The sequence below is a fragment of the Gekko japonicus genome, unplaced genomic scaffold, assembly GCF_001447785.1.
Source record: "Gekko japonicus isolate JY-2015 unplaced genomic scaffold, Gekko_japonicus_V1.1 scaffold131, whole genome shotgun sequence".
Taxonomy (NCBI): Eukaryota; Metazoa; Chordata; class Lepidosauria; order Squamata; family Gekkonidae; genus Gekko; species Gekko japonicus.
Window position 1 is genome coordinate 1078676 of NW_015167061.1, and position 24906 is coordinate 1103581.

General features: G+C 53.3%; 1 protein-coding gene across 1 annotated transcript in view; it reads right to left on the reverse strand.

Annotated features, from left to right (window-relative positions):
- The window catches only part of PAX7 (paired box 7), a 161489-nt gene that overhangs the window by 39726 nt on the left and 96857 nt on the right, over nt 1-24906 (reverse strand). Inside the window, exons 6-7 of the mRNA XM_015412561.1 lie at nt 24430-24595; nt 23569-23762 (exon numbers count right to left, since the gene is read on the reverse strand). Of these exons, the coding sequence (XP_015268047.1) occupies nt 23569-23762; nt 24430-24595 (360 nt within the window). The remainder of the gene's footprint in view (nt 1-23568; nt 23763-24429; nt 24596-24906) is intronic.

Below are 24906 nucleotides of genomic sequence, written 5' to 3' on the forward strand. Positions count from 1 at the left end.
GGGCTGGTGGCTCGTGTACTGATGACAACACACCGAAGGCCCACACTGCGGACTGATGGCAGCCATGGTTTTCAGTAGGAGGGCAAAACATTACAAATGCACAGCGATTCCTCTCTTCTTGTGTTCCCCTTATAGATGCTATTTTTCGTATATTGTCACCATAAGCCTATTCATTCCACCCCCTTTCAATACCAGCATTCCTGGTTCATTTTGTTCTTTTGAAGCATTTTTATGCCATCGATGCAAGAACTATGTTTAAAACTGTTATATATTTTATTGGAGAAAATCTGGCACAGGGAGGGAAAGAGGAAGGTAGCGCGGAAAGAAAGACGCACAGGTTGGATTTGCGCAGCAGAGAAGGGCAAAGGGAACCACGATTTTTCAAGTAAAAAAATAACGGGGATGGGAAATCCGGCAGCATCCCCTGTCTACACGAGCCATGCGCCAAGGGACTCACCTCACCGACAGGATGCGGGGCCATTTCCCACATTTCCCACTAATCGACTGATTTCTGATTACCTATCTTTTCAAATACTTAAATCGACCGGCTCGATTTCAGCTGGTTTGCATGCTACCAAAACATGAACAAGGACCTCTCAGAAAGCAGGAGAACCCACTGCTGTCAAATGGGCACCCGCTCTTTGTCAGGGCAAGCCCCCCAACCCCAAAACCATCCTTTGACATTTCACTTTCCATTCCGAAAGACCACTGGAATAAAAATTGCCTCAAAACCAAAGAAGACATTTTAGCTTACATTTCACCCCTCTCCGATCATTAATCAAGGGTTGAAAGTGATTCATCCATTGACAGGGGACTGTGGATTACTGAAAGCTGTACGGCAGGGGTGTCAAACATGAGGCCCGGGGGCCAGAAGCGGCCCATCCAGGTCTCTTATGCGGCCGACGAGCAACTAGTGTAACGGAGGGAACATGAGACTGCTTGGGGGAGGGGGAGTGGGTGGAACAACTCCGACTGTGGCTTCAGCGTGGCAGAACAACCTCGTCTGCAACAGTCAAGCAACGTGGGAGTGTCTACGCCCAGCACTGCACCGCTGGCTCTCTAGTCCGCCCATGTGGGTTTTCCTCTGCACCCCCCTCCCAGCCCATGGGGCCTTGCAGTGAGGGTACAACAACCAACATGGAACTTACCAGCTGCTGTCCTTTATACAGTTTATATCTCTGGTACCTGCATTACAGTTTATGGCCCAGCCTGATAAAGTGACATTTATGTCAGATCTGGCCCTTGTAACAAATGAGTTCGACACCTCTGCTGTATAGGATAGAGAAGAAGAGGAAGAGGAAGAAGAAGATGACACCCAAGGAGGAGGAGGAGGAGGAGGAGGAGGAGGAGACTGGATTTCTACCGCGCCCTTCACTCAGAGTCTCAGAGTGGCTTACGCTCTCCTTCCCTTCCTCTCCTCACAACAGACACCCTGTGAGGTAGGTGGGGCTGAGAGAGCTCTGAGAGAAACTGCTCCTGAGAGAACAGCTCTGAGAGAACTGTGGCTTGCCCAAGATCACCCAGCACCTGCATGTGGAGGAGAGAGGAATCAAACCTGGTTCTCCTAGATTAGAATCCGTGCTCCTAACCACTACACCAAACTGGCGGATCGGGTAAGTAGATGGCCATCAATAAGGACAGTCATGAGTCAAATTCATTCTCACTCCCCACCCCCCAGCAGTCTGTCTCCCCTACTGGACAACCACAGGGCCAAGGAGGGCACAGAAACCAAGCCTGCCCCTGTTGTTGGCTTTCAGTCACTGGGGGTATGCTGCCTCTGGAGATGGAGGTTCCATTTCACTATGATGGTAAATTGCCACCGATGGCGTCGTAGCAGGACAAAAATCTTTTCACTCGCTGGTGGAAGGTGAGTGGTAGGCCTTCCTCACTGATGGTGGTTCATTCCACAGATGGACTTGTGGGGCAAAAACCTCTCCTGATCCTGTGGCACTCCCAGAGGCATGCTGGACCATTCGGGGTTTGTTTAAAAGGTAAGAAGGTAAGCCAAAACCCCATGCAAAGCAGAGAGATGGCGGGGAGGGGGCAAGGCAGAGAGCTGGTCTCCAGGCAGTGCAGTGGGCCTCTCTAAGCAGGCTGCCAAATGGCTTGCTGGCTTTCCAGGGTTCAAAAAAGACCTCATGTGGCTCTTTGCACTCAGCTGTGCATGCTAATCACGAATTAAAAGGTTGTCATCCTTCCAAAGCAGCCGGCCCGAATCCCTGCAGTCCTGGAAGCTCACGGCCGTGTGTGCATAAGTGTGCCTGTTTGTATAAGTGAGGCTCCAACGCCCTGTCCACAGAAGACGTTGAGGTGGGCCCCTCTGTACCCCTCGGCCTCCCCTCCAGCTGCACACCCGGAGAACGCCTCTCTCTGCCTCCCCACTTCCCACCCCACGGTATCATCTTTCTCTCCTCCCCCCATCCTGCCCCCCCAATGCAGAAATATTATGTCTGCCTCGTGAGCTTCCTTCGCTGGTTGGGCCCAGCCGTATCAGCTGGAGGAGGCTTAGAGACTCGTCTCTTTGGATTTAGACTGAAATTTTGATTTTCTGCCGCGCTCAGATAATGTGGAAATCCCGTTCCCCGATATTTCCTGTTTATCAGTGAAGTGCAGTATGGTTTTGAAAGGGGGGGGGGAGGTAGATCTCCTCCTCCCCCCCCGCCTCCGTGGCACCTTCACCGTCCCTCGCTTCAGTTGCCCACCCTTTCCCACACGCTAATGGAATGCCACTGCGGAGCGGCCGATATGACAATAGTCTAATTATTTCAACCAGAGGTTTAAATATTTTTAGAATAAGGGGGCTCCGGCGGTGCTCCCTAGTAACCCCTCCCCAAGGGGCTCCAATCTCCAAGGCGAACCGAGCGGATTTAGACAAAACGGTTCCCTTGGCAATGTGCAGGGGCTTCTGCGGCCGTCCGGAGACGAGGGACAAAGAGAACAGGCCCAGTCTGTTCGGTTGGATTTTGCTCTCCCTTTCTTCCCGATGGAAGAGGGAGGATGTCTACAGTTGCTTGTTTTGGAATTTGCCAGTGCGAATTTTTAAAATTTTCCTTTCTCACCAATGCACACTGGTGCAACTGAGCATTGATTACACTACAGCGGCCATCTCCTTGAGATTGCTTTTTGCGCTGCTGTCTAATCCTCGCAGGCATGCGCTCGTGTGCATTGATAACCAGTGGGGGGGGGGGAGATGCAGACCGAACGGTGTGCAAATGCTGCCGCTCAGTGGCTGGGAAGGGGCCGATCCACCTGGTTGCCAGCCCTCCCCGGGGGTCCTTCCTAACCGTTTCCTCTCCCAGTGGGTGTGGGAGGGGGCACACGCCCATCCCCTTGAACTGCCCTGAACGCGCCTTCTTCCACATGAGCTGGGGATAGGGACCTGATTCAGATCCCACCCCTGGAGTAAACGCACTCTCGTCTGGGGCATGGGTCACACCAGGAAGAAGCAGAATTCTTTACTTCCTTTCTCTCCTCAGCGAACTTTCCCCTGACTGATTGGTCTGCTGAAGACCTCTGCGTCCTCTGATGTGGAGCCCCAGCATGGGGTGGAGGGCTCAGCGGGGCACTCACAACTCACCCGCGGCCTCGAGAGGCAGCCCACCCACTCACCCACCACCACCACCACCATTTCCCACGGCTGCCTGTTGTAAACCAAGGACTGGCCGTGGTGTCTTTTAGGGAAACTCTTTTAGAGAAGGGGCCGCGGTGGCTCAGAGGTTAAGACGCTGAACTGCAGATTGGAAGGTTGGTAGTTCAGCAGTTCGAGATCCGAGTGTGCCGCATGACGCAGTGAGCTCCCGTCTCTAGTTCCAGCTCCTGCCAACCTAGCAGTTCGAAAGCAAGAAATTGCAAGTAGATAAACAGGGACCGCTTCGGTGGGAAGGGAACGGCGTTCCGTGCGCCTCGGCATCTAGTCAATGCCGGCCACATGACCACAGAAACATCTTCGGACAGCGCTGGCTCTTCGGCTTGGAAACGGAGATGAGCACCGCACCCCTAGAGTCGGATTCGACTGGCTTCCGAGCAAGGGAAACCTTTACCTTTTAGGGACCAGGATACTCCAGGTCTGACCCCCCCCTCTGCCATGGGAGCGTGTGGGGTAACCTGGGGGCAGCCACGCAATCTCAGCCTCCCCTACCTCAGAAGGTGGTTGTGAGGTGTCAAAGGAAGGAGAGGAAAACAATGTCAGCCATTTTGGGTTCCTCCGCACTGGGGAGAAAGGCGGGTTATAGAGAAAGTAAACAGAGAGGTCCCTGATGGCCTTCTTGTGGAATTCTCCAGAAACCTCTCCGGACACAGCTTGAAGCACTGAGTTTGGCGTAGCCATGGCAGCTTTTCGAGGTGAGTGGGGAGCCAGAAGGGGAGAAGTATGGCCTGCCCCTGCCCCCGGGAGAGCAGAGGGTGGTGGTGGTGGTTGGGAGGGGTAGCTGGGCCGTGGCCTTGGGGACAATAGATGGCCTCCATCTCTCCAAGCTGGCTCCTGGAAAACCTCACCGGGCCTTACCCTTTCACAAAACTCTTGCACCCCCAGGGGTCTGAGCAGAAGATGAAGAAGAAAAGATAAAGAGGAAGAAGAGGAGGAGGAAGAGGAGGAGGAAGAAGAAGAAGAGGAGGAGGAGGTGGATATTGGATTTATACCCCACCCTTCACTTGGAGTCTCAAAAAGCGGCTTACAGTCTCCTTTCCCTTCCCCTCCCCACAACAGACACCCTGTGAGGCGGGTGGGGCCGAGAGAGCTCTGACAGAAACTGTCCTTTTTCAAGAACAGCTGTGCCAGAACTATGGCTTGCCCAAGGTCATCCAGCAGCTGCAAGTGGAGGAGTGGGGAATCAAACTTGGTTCTCCCAGATTAGAGTCCGTGCACTTAACCACGACACCAGACTGGCTCTCATCAGCTACATGTCTCTGGGCCCTTTTCGTTCCAGCAAAAAGTCAGATACGAAAGCCTCACCCACCCCGAAGTCTTTGAGAAAGGGCCGAGGATCATTCCGGAGGCAGGATTCAAAAACAACTGTGTTCCACCTTGTGGTCTCCTTTCCAAACCTCCTACTGAGTGTCGGGGAGTCTCACCGGCCTCCTGGTCTCTGCCAGTCAGCACGATGGGCTCCCAAGGAGGCCAACTGGCCGTGGCCTCCCGTGGATCAAGAGCATCGACTGCACAAGGTAAACCGAGAACTCCTCTGCAGTGGGGGAATGGCAGAGAGAGCCACCGAGAGCTTGCCGGAAGCCTGAGGGGCTGGTAAGAACAGCGAGCCCCCCAATACCCAGCTGTCAAAGGAATGGTCATTGCACGATAATGCAGAGGGGTGTGTTTTTCCGGCTCCCCCCACCTTTCCTTTGAATTGCAGGTGTTTCCCTGTGGATAGAGCGGAGGATAATAAGCCAGCGATGATCTCCTCGGCCACCTGCAAATGTTCCGAGCCTTTTCTCTTTAGCACATAATTAAACTCGGCACTGGCAGCATCCGACACAGCGCATTAGAAAGGAGAAAGAGAATGAGGCAGGCAGGCAGGCAGGCAGGAAGGGGGGTGGTGGTGGCGGCAAAAGAATATTAGAGAAAGAAAAATGGAAGACAGGTGGGTCCTGGTCTCCAGGCAGGCCTGCCGCGCTGCTCTGCTCTGCCGAGGCGCACTTCCTTCCTGGCGCTTCTCGGTTTAAAGAGGCTCCCGCTTCTTATGGAAACGGGGGAGAGAGGTATTAAAAAAGAAAAGAAGGGGGAAAGAGAAAGAGGAAGAAAGGAGGGGAGCAGAAAGGGAGAGGGAAAAAAAAAAATCCCACCAAGATACACAGCGCTTCCCTTATCGCAAGGAGACAGTTGTCAGGAATCACTTTGACTGACTCGTTTTGTCTCCCTGGTTTTTTTCTCTCCCTGCCGCCGTCAAGCGGGCCCCAGGACATGGATCAAAGGAGAGGCGCCGAGCGCTCGCTGGAACTTCTGATCCCTTCTCGGTACAGACGGGCCCGAGTGGCAGGCGGCAGCCAACGGAGCGGAGGAGAGGGAGGGAAAGGGAGGCGCTGGAGGGAGAGGGAGGGAGGGAGGGAGGGAGGGGGATGGCCCGTCGCAGGCCAGAGAAGGCGGCGGAGGGGGTGGAATGTGGGTGCAGGAGGGGGACCAAAAGTTTCCTACAAGTCCCCCCTCTCTCTGGGGGGGAGGAAGGGGCCTAGAAGACTGAGCTTCACTGGGGGAGGTAAATGTTAGGTTTCCGACTCTAGGGGTGCGGTGCTCATCTCCATTTCCAAGCCGAAGAGCCAGCGCTGTCCGAAGACTTCTCCGTGGTCACGTGGCTAGACGCCGAGGCGCACGGAACGCTGATACCTTCCCACCGAAGCGGTCCCTATTTATCTACTTGCAATTTCTTGCTATCAAACTGCTAGGTTGGCAGGAGCTGGGGCCAGAGAGGGGAGCCCACTCCGTCCTGCGGCACTCGGGTCTCAAACTGCCGAGCTACAGAACTGCGTCTTAACCTCTGAGCCACCGCAACCACTGGGGGAGAGCCGGCTTCAAATCCTCCCTCCGCCCGCAAGCTCCCTGGTTCAATCTCTGCCTTGTGGGGAGAGGCTGGGGGCCCCTCCATTCCACGCCTCCGTCTTGGAGGAAAGGCGGGCTGCAGCTGAACTCCAAGCAGCGGCTTCCAGCTTCGCTCAGGGACCCCTCGGATGCTCCGCAGGGAGAGGAACAGAACTAGTGGGACGGGGGTCAGTGGGGACACCCACCACCACATCTCCGCAGTGATGCCCACTGGAAGGAAAGCCAAGGAAGCATCTAAGAGGCCTTCAAGGCAGCCCTGGGCAGACTCCCCCGCAAGGGGCTCCGGCTTCATGGGGGGAAAGGGTCCCCGGAGGGTGGAAGCTGGACAATCATAAGCTATGAAGAGCCGCTCCCGACGAAATGTGGAGCACGGGCACGGGGCCCAAAGGAAACCGCCTGTCAAATTCCAGTCTGACTTGCAGGGTTATTGGCCTCGACCGAAATGGTTCTGGGAAGCTGTCGCAGTGCTGAGGACTTGAGCGGCGGCGTTCCCTCTCAGCTGAGTCAGTGTGAGCTAGCTCAGTTTTTTTTAGCCTCCGGCTCACACATCTTTGTCTTCGCTCAGGGAGGAGGGCTCCAGAGCAAACTGATTTATGCAGGAGCCAAATCACCCGCTTGCAACTTGAATGCCAGGAACTCACAAAGTAGAATTCTTGCTCACACAACTCCACAGCTTAGAGGGAGCACTGCTGAATGGCACTGCCAGGCACACCTGGCAGTCGTGACGATCATCGGAACCATTTCAGATCCTGGTTGTAGCCCTCACCCCCCCCCCCCCAGAGCAGCCCCACTAGGGGAGATCGAACTCTATTGAGTTGGACATTCTGTCATCCACTGTGGCCCACAGAACTGCCTCGGGAAGCCTCAAGCCGGGCACCTTTTGCCCTGACCCGGATAGCTCAAGCAAGCCCGATCTCATCAGATCTCGGAAGCTAAGCAGGGTCGACTCTGGCAAGGACCTTGGGTGGGAGACCTCCTTGGAGTACCAGAGGTGGGGGCAGACCTTATTCAGCCACCTCTCTGAATATCCTCCAGGCCCCCAGTAGGGGTCAGTCACCAGAGGTTGCCATGACTTCCAGGTGCATGCAGACCCCCCCAAAAAACAACAGGTATCTTTTATGTCTCTAGAGGCCGGCATTCCAACGCTCCCTGCCTGTCCGTGTACACAGAGATGCCCTATCCAGGCTGCTTAGTCTTCTCTGCCAAACATTTATCCATCAAAGCCAATCTAAACCCATGGCTGAAATCTTGCGACAAGCTGCACATGGAGTGGCTACATTGCGTGAGAAGGAGAAGGAGAAGGAGAAGAGGAAGAGGAGGAGGAGGAGGAGGAGATTGGATTTATACCCCACCCTTCAGTACCCAAAGGTGTCTCAGAGCGGCTTACAGACTCCTTTCCCTCCCCCTCCCCACAACAGACACCCTGTGAGGGAGGTGGGGCTGAGAGAGCTCTTGACAGAAACTGCTCTTTTTCAAGAATAGCTCTTATCAGTGCTAGGCTTGCCCAAGGTCATCCAGCAGGTGCAAGTGGAGGAGTGAGGAATCAAACACGGTTCTCCCAGATCAGAGTCCGCGCACTTAACCACTACACCAAACTGGAAAAAACTGTACCGAGGCCAAAAAGGGCAGAGACCAATCACAGTGCAGGGATGGAGAAAAGCAAAGCACCTAAAGAGCTCTAGTGCTCGGAGCTCTGGTTTTCTAGGGATGGACTGATTAGACCTCCCTCTCTGCATCCATTGTCTGCAGATAGTGCAACCTGCCTCTCCCCTCCTGTAACTTTGTTTCCTCCAGATGTGTTGTCTTTCCTGGCATCTGGACCTCCTTCCCTGACAGCAGAGGTCATTTCGGGGGGGGGGGAACGCAGGGGAACGCAGTTCCCCCGGGTGAGGTGCAGGGGGCGGGGCACATGACGAAGCCCCGCCCCCTGCTTCTGGCCGCCCCGCTTCCGGCCTTCATTCAGCCAGGAGGAGGCAGGAGAAGAGGGAGGGTAAGTTGCTCCCCCCCCGCCTCTCCCCATCCCTGCCTGCCTGGGGCCAGGCGGGGCTTCCTCGCACTTCCGCCGGCCCACCACCGGGCCCCTGATGTCAGGGGGTGTGGCATATGCTAATGAGTTATGCTAATGAGTTCCCCTAGCTCTTTTTCTATGAAATGACCCCTGCCCGACAGTAAAAGCCTGGACCAGCCAGAGCCCAGTCCCCCTTCACTGCCGAAGAATGAATGAAACAAATTTGATTCGCTTCGTCTATGGTTACCTGCATTCTAGAGTTTTGTCACACTAATGGACAGTGCTTATTTGGGTCATGTAATGTATATGTTTTTAACATTTCATATCCTATGTTCTACTGTGTGTGCCCCGGCTTCCAAAGGGTAAACATACAACATCTCCCTTATAAATAAAAGCCAAATGGTGGTGGCACTTCTCTAGAACATTCCACACGCTGCAAAATCAGTTCGCTCTCTGATCTGTCATTCAGAGGGTCTCCCTATCCACTGGCTGCTTTGCCTGAGTCCTGCCTCCAACATTCTAAACATTTTGCTAATCCCCTCCCCCCCATAGCCAGTCAGAACACAGAGGTTATTTGCATATGCAGCCTTATTGGCCTTTGCCTCGGAACACAGAGGTCGTTTGCATATGCGACTTGATTGGCTTTTGCCTCTAACATTCTAAACAGTTTGCTGTTCTGAGGTAAAATGTGTCCAATCTCCAGGTGAGGGCTGGAGATCTCTCAGAATTACAACTGCTTCCAGATGGCAGAGATCAGTTCCCAAGGAGAAAATGGTGGGCTCTGTATCCTTATATGCTGCTGAGGTGGCCCCCATGACAGCCAATGTGATGTAGAAGTCAGGGCTTAGGAGCACGGGAGAGGCTGCAGGTGTGTGGGGGGGGGAAAGCTGAAGAGGGAGGGGGAAATAAAGGGAGGTTGATGATTGGCTGGGAAGGAGATAGGGTTGCCAACTCCAGGTGGGAAATTCCTGGAGATGTGAGGGATGGAGCCTGGAGAGGGTGAGGTTTCAGGAGGCGTGGGACCTCGGACAGGTACAAAGCCATAGACTCCACCCTCCAAACCAACCATTCCCTTCTGTGGAACCATCATTGCCAATCTCCAGGTGAGGGCTGGAGATCACTCAAAATTACAACTGTTCTTTAGGTAGCAGAGATCAGTTCCTCTGGAGAAAATGGTGGACTCAGTGTCATTATACCCTGCTGAGGTCACCACAGCAAATTGACACTGAATGTCCAAGGCCGGGGCACCCGCCCAGAGCCTCTTTCTAGAGATCGTTGTATTTATTTCCACAACGGGCCTTTTTCCTAGTCAAGTAATAAAACCCTCATCAAAGGCAGTAATCGAAACACACCCCAACAAAGATTCAGTCCAAAGAACAAAAAACAACTCATCCTTCAGAAAACTGAGTCCCTCAGAGCCTAATAGTGCAGATGCCATCCCAGACTAGCTTCCAACAAACATGTTCAGTGTCAGCCAGGTTCCCAAGCCTTATAAGCCCTCTCTAGTGAGTTCATCACAAGCAGCTCATCTGGCAGGTCATTGTAAAGGCAGGAGGCAGCCACCAAGAAGGCCATGCATCTCAGAGTCATCAGACACACTTCCAACAAAAGAAGGTACCTTAAGAACATAAGAACGTAAGAGAAGCCAATGTTGGATCAGGCCAATGGCCCATCCAGTCCAACACTCTGTGTCACCCAGTGGCCAGAAATACCAGGTGCCATCAGGAGGTCCACCAGTGGGGCCAGGACACTAGAAGCCCTCCCACTGTTGCCCCCCATGCACCAAGAATACAGAGTATCCCTTGCCCCAGACTGAGAGTTCCGATCTATACCTTGTGGCCCATAGCCACTGATGGACCTCTGTTCCATATGTTTATCCAGTTCCCACTTGAAGCAGCCCATGCTTGTAGCCGCCACCCCCTCCTGTGGCAGTAAATTCCATGTGTTAATCACTCTTTGGGTGAAGAAGGACTTCCTTTTATCCATTCTAACCCAACTGCTCAGGAATTTCATGGAGTGCTCACGAGTTCTTGTATTGTGAGAAAGGGAGAAAAGTACCTCTTTCTCTACCTGCTCTTTCCCATGCATAATCTTATAAACCGCTCATGTCACCCCTCAGCCGTCGTTTCTCCAAGCTAAAGAACCCCAAGCACTTTAACCTTTCTTCATAGGGTAAGCGTTCTAGCCCTTTTATCATTCTAGTTGCCCTTTTCTGCCCTTTTTCCAATGCTATAATATCCTTTTTAAGGTGTGGTGACCAGAACTGTGCACAGTACTCCAAATGAGGTCGCACCATTGATTTATACAGGGGCATTATGATACTGACTGATTTGTTTTCAGTTCCCTTCCTGATAATCCCGAGCATAGCGTTGCACACTGTCTCAACATTTTCAGTGAGTTATCTACTACGACTCCAAGATCTCTCTCTTGGACCCCATCAACATATATTTATAGTTAGGATTTTTGGCCCCAACGTGCATCACTTTGCACTTGGCCACACTGAACCCCATTTGTCGCATTGATGCCCACTCGCCCGTCCTCGACAGATCCCTTTGGAGTGCCTCACAATCCTTCCTGGTCCTCACTACCCTGAACAATTTATTTGGTTGGAAATGAAAGCGTACTCTTAGTGGGTTCCTTTTCAGTCTGAGATGTGGAGGAGGGCAGAGAAGAACTACCTGATCCAGGACAGCTTCAAGGACTCGCCCTACGTGGGATAGCCCAGTTGGCCAGCTCTTTACTGTCTCCAGACAGATGGGCCAAGACTTCCTCTTAAAGATGCTCCTTCCAGACTGACCTCAGGTGCTTTAAATTGCTGATTGCTGTCAAGCTTGATTTAACAGGAATTGTTGCTTTTTATTGACTATGGAGGTTGTAAGGTGCTTTTAGGGGCCACTTGGGGGTCTGTGTGTAAATATAACTCAATGGATGAAAGTCAAGATTGCGTTTTTTGCCAAGGTCAAGACCTCTGACGGGGAGCTCTCCACGCCTTTGCCAAACTACAGCTCCCAGGATTCTTTGAGAGGGAAGGAAGCCATGACAACTAAAATGGTATAAATCCATCATATCTTTCTGGGGTAGCTTTGCCTCAGGCAAACGAAGGCAGTGTTATTACATATCCCATTATCATAATGAGGGTGACGGAGCGGCTCTCTAATTCCGGATGGGGCCGGCTGAGATTACACAGGAGTCCAGGGAAAGATACTTTGCACATGCCTAGAATGCCCTTTGTGCTTTCTGCTCCTCAAGCTTTGGGTCTAAGCACCAGAGGTGGCCTGCGACCAATGCTCCCTCTAAGCTGTGAGCAAAAGTTCTACTTTGTGAGCTACTGGCATTAAAGTTGTGAGTGAGTGTTTTGGCTGCTGCATAGATTAGTTGGCTCCGGAGCCCTCCTTCCTGAGCAAAGGCAAAAATGTGTGAGCTGGAGGCTAAAAAATGTGAGTTAGCTGACACGAACTCAGCTTAGAGGGAATGTTGCCTGAGACCTTAACGCCCTACTGTGGCAGCCCCCAAACCTACTCTCGAGTTAGGACGCCATCTCTCTGGCTCCTGGTCATTTTCAGGTCTGAAATCCTCCTGTCTGGATCTCGGCCCTGGTTCCTTTGTCCCTGCAGGCTGGACCAGAGGACTTTCCCTAGTTCAACCAGCTGCTAATCAGTCTAGGGCGAGTCCCCCTGAAATGGGAGGAGGGGAGGAGAGAAACCCTGATTTTTTTTATCCCCTTTGTGCAAATCCCAGGAGAGGCGCTGGGATTTTCTTGATGCTGCTTAAGTGCGATTAGATCAGAGGCTCCCCCCGCCCCCTCGGCAGGCACCTCTCTCTGTCTCTCTGGCAGCTCCGTGAGTCGTCCATGATCTCTTTTCAGGGCCTTCTCGACTGAAATGAGATCCCCTCATTTCCCAGACCAGATAAGCCGAGAGAGCAGGGCTTATCGGCAGAACCCCAGCCCTCCGCCCCTTTGATCAGCTCCCTCGTTGACTGGCCGCAGAACCAGACAGGATAGCTGATCTTCCGCCGGGGCCAAAACGTCACCCTCTCTCGCTTGCCTCGCAGGCGCGGGGCTTTGGCAGGGGCTCTGGCAGAACCACCCCAGTACCCTACGGGTTGCCAGCAGGCCTGGTGGAAAATGTCCTGTCCCTTGAACAGAGGCTCAACGGGATCTTCTTTTTACCAGGCCGTGTTATCGCCCTCCTCGCCCAGAAAACAGCACCTGCCCATTTCCACACATTGAGCCTCTATGAAAGGGACGGGACGTTGTTCTCCGTATCTGTTGGTGTTGGGTATTACAAGTTGAAAACACTCAGTATATCTGGGGTTAAATGTTTGTTTATGTTACTCACAGGAAGTCACACGTTTCTCATGTAACCAATGTTCTTTAGCTGTAGGATGCCCGGGAATTTTCTCCCTGATCTAGGGATTTGATTGGGACTAAAGTGTCAAGGTGTATTACCATTTTATGGCTTCTCTTCCCATCTTTGTTTGGTGTTCTGAAGAAGAAGACGAAGAGTAGCCATAATCTCTCTCTTCTAGTTTTGTCTTTGTAGAGTAAGGATGTAGCCGATTTAGCTCTGTTATTTTCATCCCAGTTACCCTTCCCATGCTAGAATTTAGTAAAAACTTTATATTTTAATCACACATGGACTCTCAGTCTGAATTATTTTACTCTGGCACTGCTGGACTATCTTATCTCTGCTAAATACCATTTTTTCAATATCTCACTATCACCCAACAGCTGGCAACTGTAGGCCCTGCCAGCAGCCAGCTCTGTTAAACTCCACTCTGATTCTCCCAGTGCTGGGCTACTGCATAGTTTGCTCCGGAGCCCTCCTTCCTGAGCTAAGACAAAAATGTGTGAGCCGGAGGCTAAAAAACTGTGAGCTAGCTCACACTGACTCAGCTGAGAGGGAACACTGGTCATGATGCGCCTTCTCATGATCCCCTCGCTGGATCAGACAGGGGGTCCGCAGGGCCGGCTCACTCACTAGGCAAACTAGGCGATCGCCTAGAGCAGGACGGCTCTTAGGGGCACCAAACTGCACCCGGCCCCGTACTCTGGGGGTTTCTTGATTATTTGTGTTTTTCATTCTTCCTAAAATGCATTTATTTGTGAAAATTGGTGGGGGCACGGGGGGGGGGGGAGAAGGGATCCTCGCCTAGGGTGCAAAATAAGCTGGAGCCGGCCCTGGGGGTCCGTTTAGTCCCACATCCCCCAGACAGATATCTCCACAGGTAGAGCACGATGGCATACAGTCCCAGGATGTGGCACTCAGAGGAACACTGCGGCGGCACATGGAGGTTCCATTGCAACTGGGATCATAACCAGCAGCTGTGCAGTCAGCATACCCTCAGCACATCCCTTGAATCCTCCTAGTGGCTTCGCTTTGGCTGTAATGCAAATGGGATACTCTTTAACTGTTCTAGGAGTGGGGGGGGGGCAGACCTGAGTAGGATCCCTTTGAGAGACTAACAGCCACTGCCAAGTCTGCCCCCCCCCCCCCGGGATTCTGCTGTTTGGTTATTTATTCATTCATTCAATTTCTATTCCCCTCTCCCTCACTATCGTGGGGCTCAGGGCGGATCACAGCTAGTGTTCCCTCTAAGCTGAGTTATTGCGAGCTGGCTCACAGTTTTTTCGCCTCTGGCTCACACATTTTTGTCTCTGCTCAGGAAGGAGGCCTCCAGAGCAAACTCATTTATGCAGCAACCAAACTGCTCACTCACAACTTTTTTGCTCACAAGACTCCACAGCTTAGGGGGAACAGCATATAATAAACAGTTTAAAACACAGTTAAAACATATAAATGTATCAGATTCAATATTTACAATTAATCAGATGGCGTTTAACCACAGCGCATCCAAGGAAGCGAAGGGTTATGGGGAGTTCCGTCTCCCGTTTTGACCAGTGGCGTCATCCAATTCATTCCATGCCGGGCACGGACCTCCTTGGACGGTCTGGAGTCTAGGGCAGGACAGACCTGTGTGCAGACAGATCCCTTAGTCTAGTTAGCAGAAATAAAACAAGATTTTTTTAAAAATCCAGAGGCAAGCCAAAAGGGCGATTTGCTTGCACTTACATGCAAAGATCCTGAATCAAGAAGAGATGGCCAAAGGACCGGCCACAGATGGACACACAGGAATGAACAGAAGCAACCCCCACATTCCCCACCAAATAGAAACCCCCACCAATGTTTTGATATCATTGTCTGACCCCTCCCCCCATCTGTACCACCTTTCACCTTGTCCGGATTCCCCCCACCTAGGAGGGGCAGCCCTTCCAGCCCCCCCCTGTCTCTCTCGGAATTCTGGAGGTCACCCGTCCCTGCCCGTCCTCGCCTCCGCATTAATGGCTAATCTCTCATTTTCTCTCCCTCTGTCAGCCCTGCCCACCATCTCCCGGATCCCCTTATTAACCACATAAAGGAGGACAAAAATTCTGCATTTCAATTCTCCGCAGTTGGCGTCTCTGGGCCAAGGCAGCATCTCGGTCATCCTGGCACAAAGGCGGAGAGGAGGACAAAGCCCCTCGGAGAGGGGGGGGCGCCATTCAGGTTGCCCAGCGGGAAGCAGCCCTTGGCTTCCCCTTCCCAAATGCGAGCTGGGGGGGAGGCGGGCTTTTGGAACGGAGCCCCAGCCCAGCAAGGGCTTCCTACCTTCATTCAGGGTCACACATCCAAAGGTGCCAAAGGCTTCCCTTGCACCGAACGTTTGGCGTGATCGCAGAGGAGGCGTTCGGAGGGCTCCCATTGGGGTCTGGAGAACTACGTTCTGCAGCAAGCCCCATGGAAGGGACGGATGGCACATGACATTGGGCTTCTGTGACCAGAACATTGGGTGTGGGGTGGGGAACGGACTAGGGGGGGGGTGAGGTTCTTTTGTTTCTTAAACCCTCCCTCTATGGGTCATAGGGATACCTGGATGGCACGTGCCACGTCCCCCTGCAAGAACGGACCTGACAACACACCCAGCCCCCCCCTCTGGCTGTATATACCTGTAGCGAGGAGATGGGTTTTCAGGGATGCTTCTCTACTAGGGTTACCAACCTCCAGTGGGGGCCTGGAGTTCTCTTGAAATCATAACTGATCTCCAGATGACAGAGACCCATTCTCCTGGAGGCTGGCAGAGTGTATGGGGCGCGCTCCCCCCCCCGCCAAAAGTCTCCAGGAATTCCCCAATCCGGCGTTGGCAACTCTATTCTCTACCATTGTCGACCTTCTCATTGAAGAACTCCACAGGACTTCAGAGGAACGCCTGGCTCTCCCAAACACACTCTGAAATCTACCGCCTGAGAAGGAAGTGTGCGGAGAAGCCCCAAGTATGCAGTGAAGAGCCCTTCCTGACCACAACAGAGAGACTTCCCAGACGACCCGGGTGGAGGCATAGACACCCACCCGTGAGGGGCAGGTCAGGACCCCACCCACGTCATCCCAGCCCGTCTCAGGAAGAGGAGAGGGGCCCTTAACCAGTCAGCCAGGAAGGGCAGAGATTTGGGGGGCTGAGCTTGGGGAGAGGCCTCAGCAGGGTACCATGCCACAGAGTCCTCCCTCCAAACCAGCCATTTTCTCCAGGGGAACTAATCCCAAGAGCCTATAGAAGCCTGCAGACGGCTCAGCAGTTCTTGCGAGCTTCTTGGGCCTAGCCGGGAAGGAGCCAACCCCTCTGTGCCAACCTCGAGGAGTCCGTTTGTCTGGAGAAGGCTCTTTTCAGACCCTGCCTTGGCTCGAGGAACCAGGTTCACCCCGGCCATGCCCTCATGGGCTCTGCAGCCGACCTGCCTCCTACAATGGCTTCTGCCTGCTTTCCTTGGAAGAAGGCTGCTGCTGCAACAGACGAGGGGCCTGAGAAGAGTCGGCCTGTGCGGTTGGCCGGCCAGACCAGTACTGGGACAGAAACCACCCCCTCCCTTGCAAGAACACCAGAGGAGCTCTGCCCTGCCCTGCCCTGTCCGAGTGGACCAAGTCGGGTCCATCTAATCCAGCTTCCTGTTTCACACAGTGGCCAAATGGGACCCCCTCCAGAAGCCTAGCAAAATGACTCAGGGAGGCTCAAGGAAGTCTCCAAATGCTGACACCCCCCCAAGCAAGAACTCACAGCTAAGAGCTCAAAGGAGAGACAGAGATTTCTGCCTGTCCCCTTTTGTTTCTACCCCCAGCTTTTTTTGGGTGTGTGTGTGTGCAGCGGCCTGCCAAAGGCAGGAGAAAGAGGCCCATTCTGCAGAGCGTTCCGTGCACCACACTTCCTTGGACCCAACCCCACCCTCACCGCTACAGAACCCTCCCCACGTGAAACACAAAAGGGGGAGCATTTAGGAAACTGCTTAGGGAAATTCCCTGCAAGTTCCACCCCCACCCCCGCATCTTAAAAGCCCAAACAAGAAAAATAAACATCTCCTTTTTCACATGAGAAAAAAAAATGTCATGTTTGATTCCTTTTTCCCACTGCTGTTGCTGAGGCATCTAATTGACAAGAGCAGATGGTGGGGTTGGGGGGGGGGAGAAAGAAAGGAAAATTTTACGGGAAAGAAATACCAGCTTTGTGGGACTGTCTAGGTTAAAAGTTTACCGAGTGAGAGCTACACTTGATACGGAGCTTTTCAGCATGCCCGGGGAAAAGAAATCTCAGTGAAGACTTTTTGGTTTGGGGTGGGGGGTGGGGGCAGGCCTTGCGATTTGTTCCTGGATAGGAGAGGGAAGCCTTTCTACAAATTTGAATTCGTGCCCTGTGAAAAATCATGAAGCCTTGGTCAACAGGCAATGTGGAATCCCTTAAAGCAATTTCAGCTGCTCCCCCAAAGAAATACAGCTTCAACAGGCAGGAGAGGCGGACAGGATGGGATGGGGCGGACAAAAGGGGGGGGGGGTCTGAAGCCACAAGGGGGTCATTTCAGGGGGAGCGGGGGGCTGAGAGGGAAGGCACCTGCCGTACAAGCCAGCCTCAAATCTCCGGCATTTCCCACTTAAAAACCACAGCTCGCATGTGTCGGAAATGGCTTATCTTGGACAGCAGCTGCCGGTAAGAGCAGGCAATTCTGGCCTAGAGGGACTGACTCAGTAAGAAGGTGCTTGCAAATATATGTGCCCCATGGCTAAGATGAGAGTGAGTGAAAAGCAAGCTTCATGGTTCTTTATCCCTCGTCTCTGAAAGTGAACCGACTTTTCCATAAACATATGGAGCAGAGGTCCATCCGTGGCTATTAGCCACAAGGTATAGATAGAAACTCACAGGTTGGGGCAGGTGATGCACTGTATTCTCGGTGCTTGGGGGGGGCAACAGTGGGAGGGCTTCGAGTGTCCTGGCCCCACTGCTGGACCTCCTGACGGCACCTGGTATTTCTGGCCACTGTGTGACACAGAGTGCTGGACTGGATGGGCCACTGGCCTGATCCAACACTGGCTTCTCTTATGTTCTTATAAGAGGGGATTATATAAGCATATGGAGCAGAGGTCCATCAGTGGCTATTAGCCACAAGGTATAGATAGAAACTCACAGGTTGGGGCAGGTGATGCACTGTATTCTCGGTGCTTGGGGGGGGCAACAGTGGGAGGGCTTCGAGTGTCCTGGCCCCACTGCTGGACCTCCTGATGGCACCTGGTATTTCTGGCCACTGTGTGACACAGAGTGCTGGACTGGATGGGCCACTGGCCTGATCCAACATTGGCTTCTCTGACATTCTTATGTTCTTATGACACCACGGCTGGTTTGATAATGAAGAACCAAGCGAGGTAGCCTTTGGCTCTGATGGTTCACACAGTTTCGAAATCCACTGATGTTGCAAGGCAGGTCAGATGGGCATTCAGGGTCGGCCCATAATCTCACCTTGCAAAACTACCCCAAACTTGATCTTTGACAATGTCTGTCTGCGACTGAGTGCGTCACGTCACTTAAGGGCAGCGCGCGCTTCGGAGCGCAACCGCAGAAGCTGAGTCCTTGACGCAGACGAGCTCTGTCTAGTCTCTCTTTCTCTCTCTCTCTCTCTCGTTCTTTTTGTCCAAGTGTCTCTGACTGTAATAAGCATTTAAAATGAGTCTTGCCAGACCAGTGGATGGGAGGAGAGGGAAGGGGGGGGGAGAGATTTGGGAGGGGAGAGGAGGGGGGGTTAAATAGCAAAGAATTAGGGGAAAAAAGATCAGATGCAAATCACTAGTGGAAAGAAAATTACGTGCAATTACCCAGCAAAACTGGGCAGCTCTGCCCACCCCAACCAACAAGATCTCATTAACAAGCAGAAAATAAGATTGAAATGGTGAGTAAAGGAGCCGAAAAAATGAATTTGAATGCCACATTTGTCCACAATTACCCCCTCGTTCACACATATTTTATTGCAATTTTTTTATTATTCTTAATCTCTCCATCCCTCAAAGCAGATTGGGAACATCCTGGCATTACAGTTGCGCAGGGGGAGGCATTAAGGATTTCCCTGTTCCCCCCTGAAAGGGAGGCCGGCTCTGCCCGCTCGCAAATTTGCCAGGGTTGGGTTGGCGAGGATAAGAATTCATTGCTGCAGCTTACCGCCATGTAGGGACAAGGCCTTTGGGGAAATCCCCGACCTTCGGCTGTGCGGGAAGGCCAAACGGGTGCCACCGCCACGCTTCCTGCCTTTGTCTGTCTCCCGTTTCTCTCTCACGTGCCACTTCCTCCCATTTGCAGGAAGGTGGATAGGGAACGTAGGGGTGCCAACTCCAGGTTGGGAAATTCCTGGGGATTTGGGGGTTAGAGGCTTGGGAAGGCTCCAGGGGCAGAGGGACCTCAGCGGGGTATAACGGCATAGAATTCACCCTCCAAAGCAGCCATTTTCCCGAAGGGGAAAGATGTCTGGAGATCAATTGCAATTCTGGGAGAGTGCCACAGGCCCTGCCTGGAGACTGGCAACCACAGGAGGAGGAGGAGGAGATTGGATTTATACCCCACCCTTCACTACCCATAGGAGTCTCAGAGTGGCTTACAAACTCCTTTCCCCTCCCCACAACAGACACCTAGGTGGGGTTGAGAGAGCTCTTTTGAGGACTGCTCATGAGAGAACAACTCCGAGAGAACTTGTGACTGACCCAAGGCCACACCAGCAGCTGCACCTGGAGGAGTGGGGGAATACAACCTGGTTCTCCCAGATTAGAGTCCACACTCCTAACCACTACACCGAACTGGCTCTCAGTTTGAAGCAGGCTTCCTGCAGGACTGCCCCTGGCTTCAGAAACCCGCACATTTTAAACCTGCCTTTCTCTCTTTCACGTGCGCCTGCTGACCCCAGGAGAAAGGCTGGAGACCATAGCAAGGGGTAAGTGGGAAGTTGGTCTGTACCGCTCTGTTGATGCAGCTGCCTGCCACGGCGCCAGCAGACCCCTTTGCCCCTCTCAGGGCAGCCTGGCCCTCCTCCATGGTCTTGGGAGAGGGCTGCAATGATCAGGGGCTGGACGTGCACCGCAGTTAGGCCCCCAGAAAGGTTACTCTGTCTGAGCCGAGCAGGCCCTCCTCATTCCCAGCTATCTGGTTTTGGCTCCCAACCCCTCCCTGGCCCATTGGGCTTAGCACCGCCTCTTTGGGCGGGCAGCGACTCTCCCAGGTCTCGGCGCAGCGAGTAGAGTTTTCACCTCCAGGTTGGGAGATGCCTGGAGATTTGGGGGCTGGGTCTGGGGAGGGCGGGGTTGACAGAGGGCAGGGACCGCAGCAGGGTAGAGCGCCACAGAGGCCACCTTCCAACAGGGCCACTGTCTCCAGGAGAACTGGTCTCTGTCGTCTGGAGAGCAGTTGCCATTCCAGGAGATCTCCGGGCCTCACCTGGAGAGTGGCAACCCTGTATAGACAGCTTTCAAAGGTGGCCAGACAGATTCATGGAAGATAGGTCTACCAGTAGCTACTAGCCATGGTGACTGAGGGGAACCTCCACATTCAGAGGCACTAAACCTCTGAATCCCAGAGCCAGGAGGCAAACTTAGGGGAAGGCCTTGGACTCCCTGCCCTGTTGTTGGCCCTCCAGAGGAACTGGCTGGCCCCTGTGTGAGACGGGAGGCTGGACTGGATGGACCCTCACTGGTCTAATCCAAGCAGGGCTCTTCTGAGGTTCTTCTCAGGGGAAGGCCTCGGCCTCCATGCCCTGTTGTTGGCCCTCCGGAGGAACTGGCTGACCACTGTGTGAGACAGGAGGCCTGACTAGATGGACCCTCACTGGTCTGATCCAAGCAGGGCTCTTCTGAGGTTCTTCTCAGGGGAAGGCCTTGGCCTCTAGGCCCTGTCGTTGGGCCTCTGGAGGAACTGGCTGGCCCCTGTGTGAGACAGGAGGCTGGACTGGATGGACCCTCACTGGTCTGACCCAGCAGGGCTCTTCTGGGGTTCTTCTCAGGGGAAGGCCTGGGCCTCTGTGCCCTGTTGCGGGCCCTCCAGAGTAACCGGTTGGCCACTGTGTGAGATGGGATGCTGAACCCTCACTGGTCTGACCCAGCAGGGCTCTTCTGAGGTTCTTATAAGGATAGGATCGGCTGCAGTGAAGAGGGGACCTCAAGCAAGAAACCTGGTGGGATCCAAACTCTTCCATTCTTGAGCCTCAAAGAATACCCATTTTATGACTACCATTACATACAGGTATAGACAGATAATCCTTTCCTTAAGAAAGATCTGAATCAGTTGAGGGCCATATAAACCGTACACTTCGTCTCCTCCACCACTGCTTCAGGGCTGCCAACTTGCTGGCAATTTACCCCCTTCCTACCTCCCTGGTTCTGTTCAATCCATGACCCACCAGATGCTCAACTTGCCTCCACGTTGTCCCTTCTCCTGACCCAAGAGGCAACAGTTTTGAGACCCAGGGGTGACGACTCAAACCACAGCAGCCATTTGCAACTTTTGCAGACATCTAACTGTTCACACAAAGAGCTCAACGTGGTTTAAGGATCCCCTTGCCATATTTTCCTGCATCAACAACCAACCCATCAAAAGTCACAGGCTACAATTGCAGAAAGACGATGTCATGTGGTCAAACTCAGACATCCATCCATCCATCCATCCATCCATCCATCCATCCATCCATCCGTCCATCCAGGAAAATGCAACAGTCACATCTGCAATTTAGATTCTGAAGGCTCTGTCTGTTTTGGAGAGCCATACGCATGACTTGAGAGCCCTGCGTGAGAATTTCTACATGCAAACTCAACACTGGAGAATCGCAGCGAGGCTCTCTCTTTCCCCCACAAGAATGCATTTCCCTCCAGCCAGGCAGATGGCAATAAACACATAGCTCGTATTGTCTAAGGACTGTGGACAAGCAGACTCGCTTTCATGCTCCGTGCCTTCGTGGTTTTGGAATTTCTCTCTGCATGACACCCCTCTCCCCTGTAATCCCCATTTAACTAGGGGAATTTCTAAAATTAATTCGAGAACCGGGGAATGTGCTGGTTGCCGGGGCTGAATTTGTGTCTTTCCGCCGCCTGCATTTCTGATGAGCCCCTGATAACAGTGCAAAGAGCCCCTCCAACCCACACAATCACGATGTGTTCATAGACAAGACTGCATCAAGATTCTCTGTGTCATTTCACAAATGTTGGGCTGTATTAGGATTGGATGTGGTTTGCCCCGTAAGAACAGGGTGCAACATGGATGTAATGGATCTATTTGACAGATCCTGTCAAATCTTGGAAGCTAGGACTTGGAGGCAGGGGCGGATTAAGGCTCACTGGTGCCCTAAACACTGACCAATCTTGGTGCCCCCAATCTTGGTGTCATAGCCTATGGCACTGCACCTCGGCAACAAAAAAATAGAAGATAACCCTAGGGTGCACCATGATCAAGGTGCACTAGTTTTATCATCATTATTATTTTTACAAATCTTCATTCATTTTTTCCCTTTTCACCCTTTCCCCAACTTTGTGGCGCCCCCTTTGGCCCTGGTGCCCTAAGCACGTGCTTCGTCTGCTTCATGGTTAATCTCCCCCTGCTTGGAGGGGAGACCAAACCACTGAGGCTAGTCCAAGGTCACAGTGCAGAGGCGGGCAAGGGCAAACCACCTCTGAGCGTCTCTTGCTGTGACCTGATGGAGCCTTGCACACTTTTATCCATGATAATCTTTCAACATTAGAGCAATTTTAACTGGGCTGGCAGCAATGTTCCCTCTAAGCTGTGGAGTCTTGTGAGCAAAAATTCTACTTTGTGAGCTACCAGCATTAAAGCTGTGAGCGAGTGATTTGGCTACTGCATACATTAGTCTGCTCTGGAGCCATCCTTCTTTCTGAGCTGAGACAAAAATGTGTGAGCCGGAGGCTAAAAAACTGTGAGCTAGCTCACACTAACGCAGCTTAGAGGGAACACTGGCTGGCAGCGTGGATGGGGGAAGAGGAACATCAAGGGAAGGCACCCGGGCTGCAGAGGCCCACGGGTGTAAACACCCTCCCACACTGTTGTGTCTCAAACTCAGAAATAACAACAGGAAAGTATGGAGGATTCCTATCGGTTCTGTTTGGGAAGCAAGAGCCGGTTATTTGGCACTTCGTCATCTGGGAGAGGAGGAGAACCTTGGGAAAGTCCCTGCCACGGTGGGAAGGGTGTGGCACGCTGACAGCTTCAAGTGGGCTGCTCTTGGGAACGGCGGCAGCTGCCCACATCTGGCAGGCTTCTGCACTCGTGCGGATGCCTGCAAGCCCAGCAGGTGTGTGCAGGTCGGCTGCTTGGTCAGAGGTCCTCCTCGGCCCTTGGGAAGAACTACAAGGATCCTCGGTCGAGTGCCGTTGTTATGTACTGAGCCAGAACAGTACCTGGATACTGGCTAAGCTTGTTTCACTGGAACAATAGATAGCCAGGATCCTGGAATGGACCTACAGAGTAGGAGTTGTAATGTAAATAGCCTATCACAGGGAGTGTGTGTGTGGGGGTGGGTGGGTTGGGGTGTTTTCCATGCATATAAGCAGGGCTCCAGTCCTGCTAGAGTTGTCTTAAAGCTGAAATCACTAATAAACTATGAGCTGATCACTATACGTGTCTCGAACCCAGTACATTACAGCCGTCATTACGTGAGTCCCACAAGGAGAAGCTTAAAAGGCCAGGGATGACTCACCTGAGGGGAGAGGCCGTTGCTGACCGGGTTCATGTGGTTTGCGGGAGCCGCAGGGTTCATGAAGCTGTCCGAGTAGCTGGAGAAACTGTGGCGGGCCCCGTAAGCTGAGCTGGAGTCCGCAGCGGCCGCCAGTCCTCCCTGGTGCATGGTGGACGGAGGGAGAGGCTGGGGCCTGTGCACGGTGCTGCCCCCGTCTGCAGGGGGGAAAGCTGGAGTTAGAAGGGGCGGCCGGGTCACCTGATCCCCGGACAGGTGAAGAGGGGCTGCTCTCCTCCACCCTCGATAGAAAGGGCCTGTGTGTGTTTTGGGGGAAGGTCTACTGTCATGCAGCAACCCAGAGCTGCTCGGCTGTGAAGGAAGGGAGGGAAATCCTCACACAGGGTCTTGGGGGATGGCACTGAGTGGGAACGTCACTCCCCCCCCCCCATTGGCTCCTGCAGTCTTCCCATATGGGAGATGGCCCCATCCCTTACAGAAAAGCCGTCCTGTCTTCAGCTGTGCTGTGAAGGAAGTGGCAGATCCAGTCAGCCAGGGGACTGAAGAAGTCAGATTATGGGCCAGTAAGGGCTGTGGATGAGGCAGTTCCACGGGGAAGGAAAGGGAAGGTCCAGGGCTGCGGAGCAGCAGGTATGGCAGAGCTTTTCACTGCCCCCCCAATCTCACTGCAAATTAATTCTGCGTCCTTGGAATCAAGGGGCCCGCCCAGCGGTACATCAGGGGACACGCAGGCACCCACGAGGGAAATGGGAAAGGAGGTTTCAGCAAAGGGGCCCTGAGGAAATGGAAGAAAGAGGAGGCCAAGCGAGGAGATGCAGCAGGAAGCGGACCCGCACGCCCCTTTCCCATGCCCTCGTCAGTCACCTTGGGAAATCGCAGCCGTTGGATAGGTCGAATCTGGCAGCTGATAAGGGGGCAATGCTGGCATCCCAGTGGGTGGGAACCCCCCCGGCAAGAGGTGGTTGAAAGCGGCCAGCTGGTTTGCTCCGGCTTGCTTGCGCCATCGGGCTCTTCGGTTGCTGAACCAGACCTGGGGGAGAGAGGCAGACGTGGTTGACTCATGCTAAGGCCCACCTTTTACTCTGCAAGTGGCCCCGCGGGGTAAGGAAGATTCCACAAACCCAGAATACCCTCAGTTCCGAGGACAGCAAGAGCTCCTGACAAGGGAGACCCAATGCACCATCGGCCCGGAAGAGGAGGAGGGGTTGGTTTTTATACGCTGCTTTTCTCTACCTGAAGGAGTCTCGAAGTGGCTTACCATCTACCTTCCCTTCCTCTCCCCACAACAGGCACCTTGTGAGGCAGGAGGGGCTGAGAGAGTTTAGGGAGAACTTGTGACTG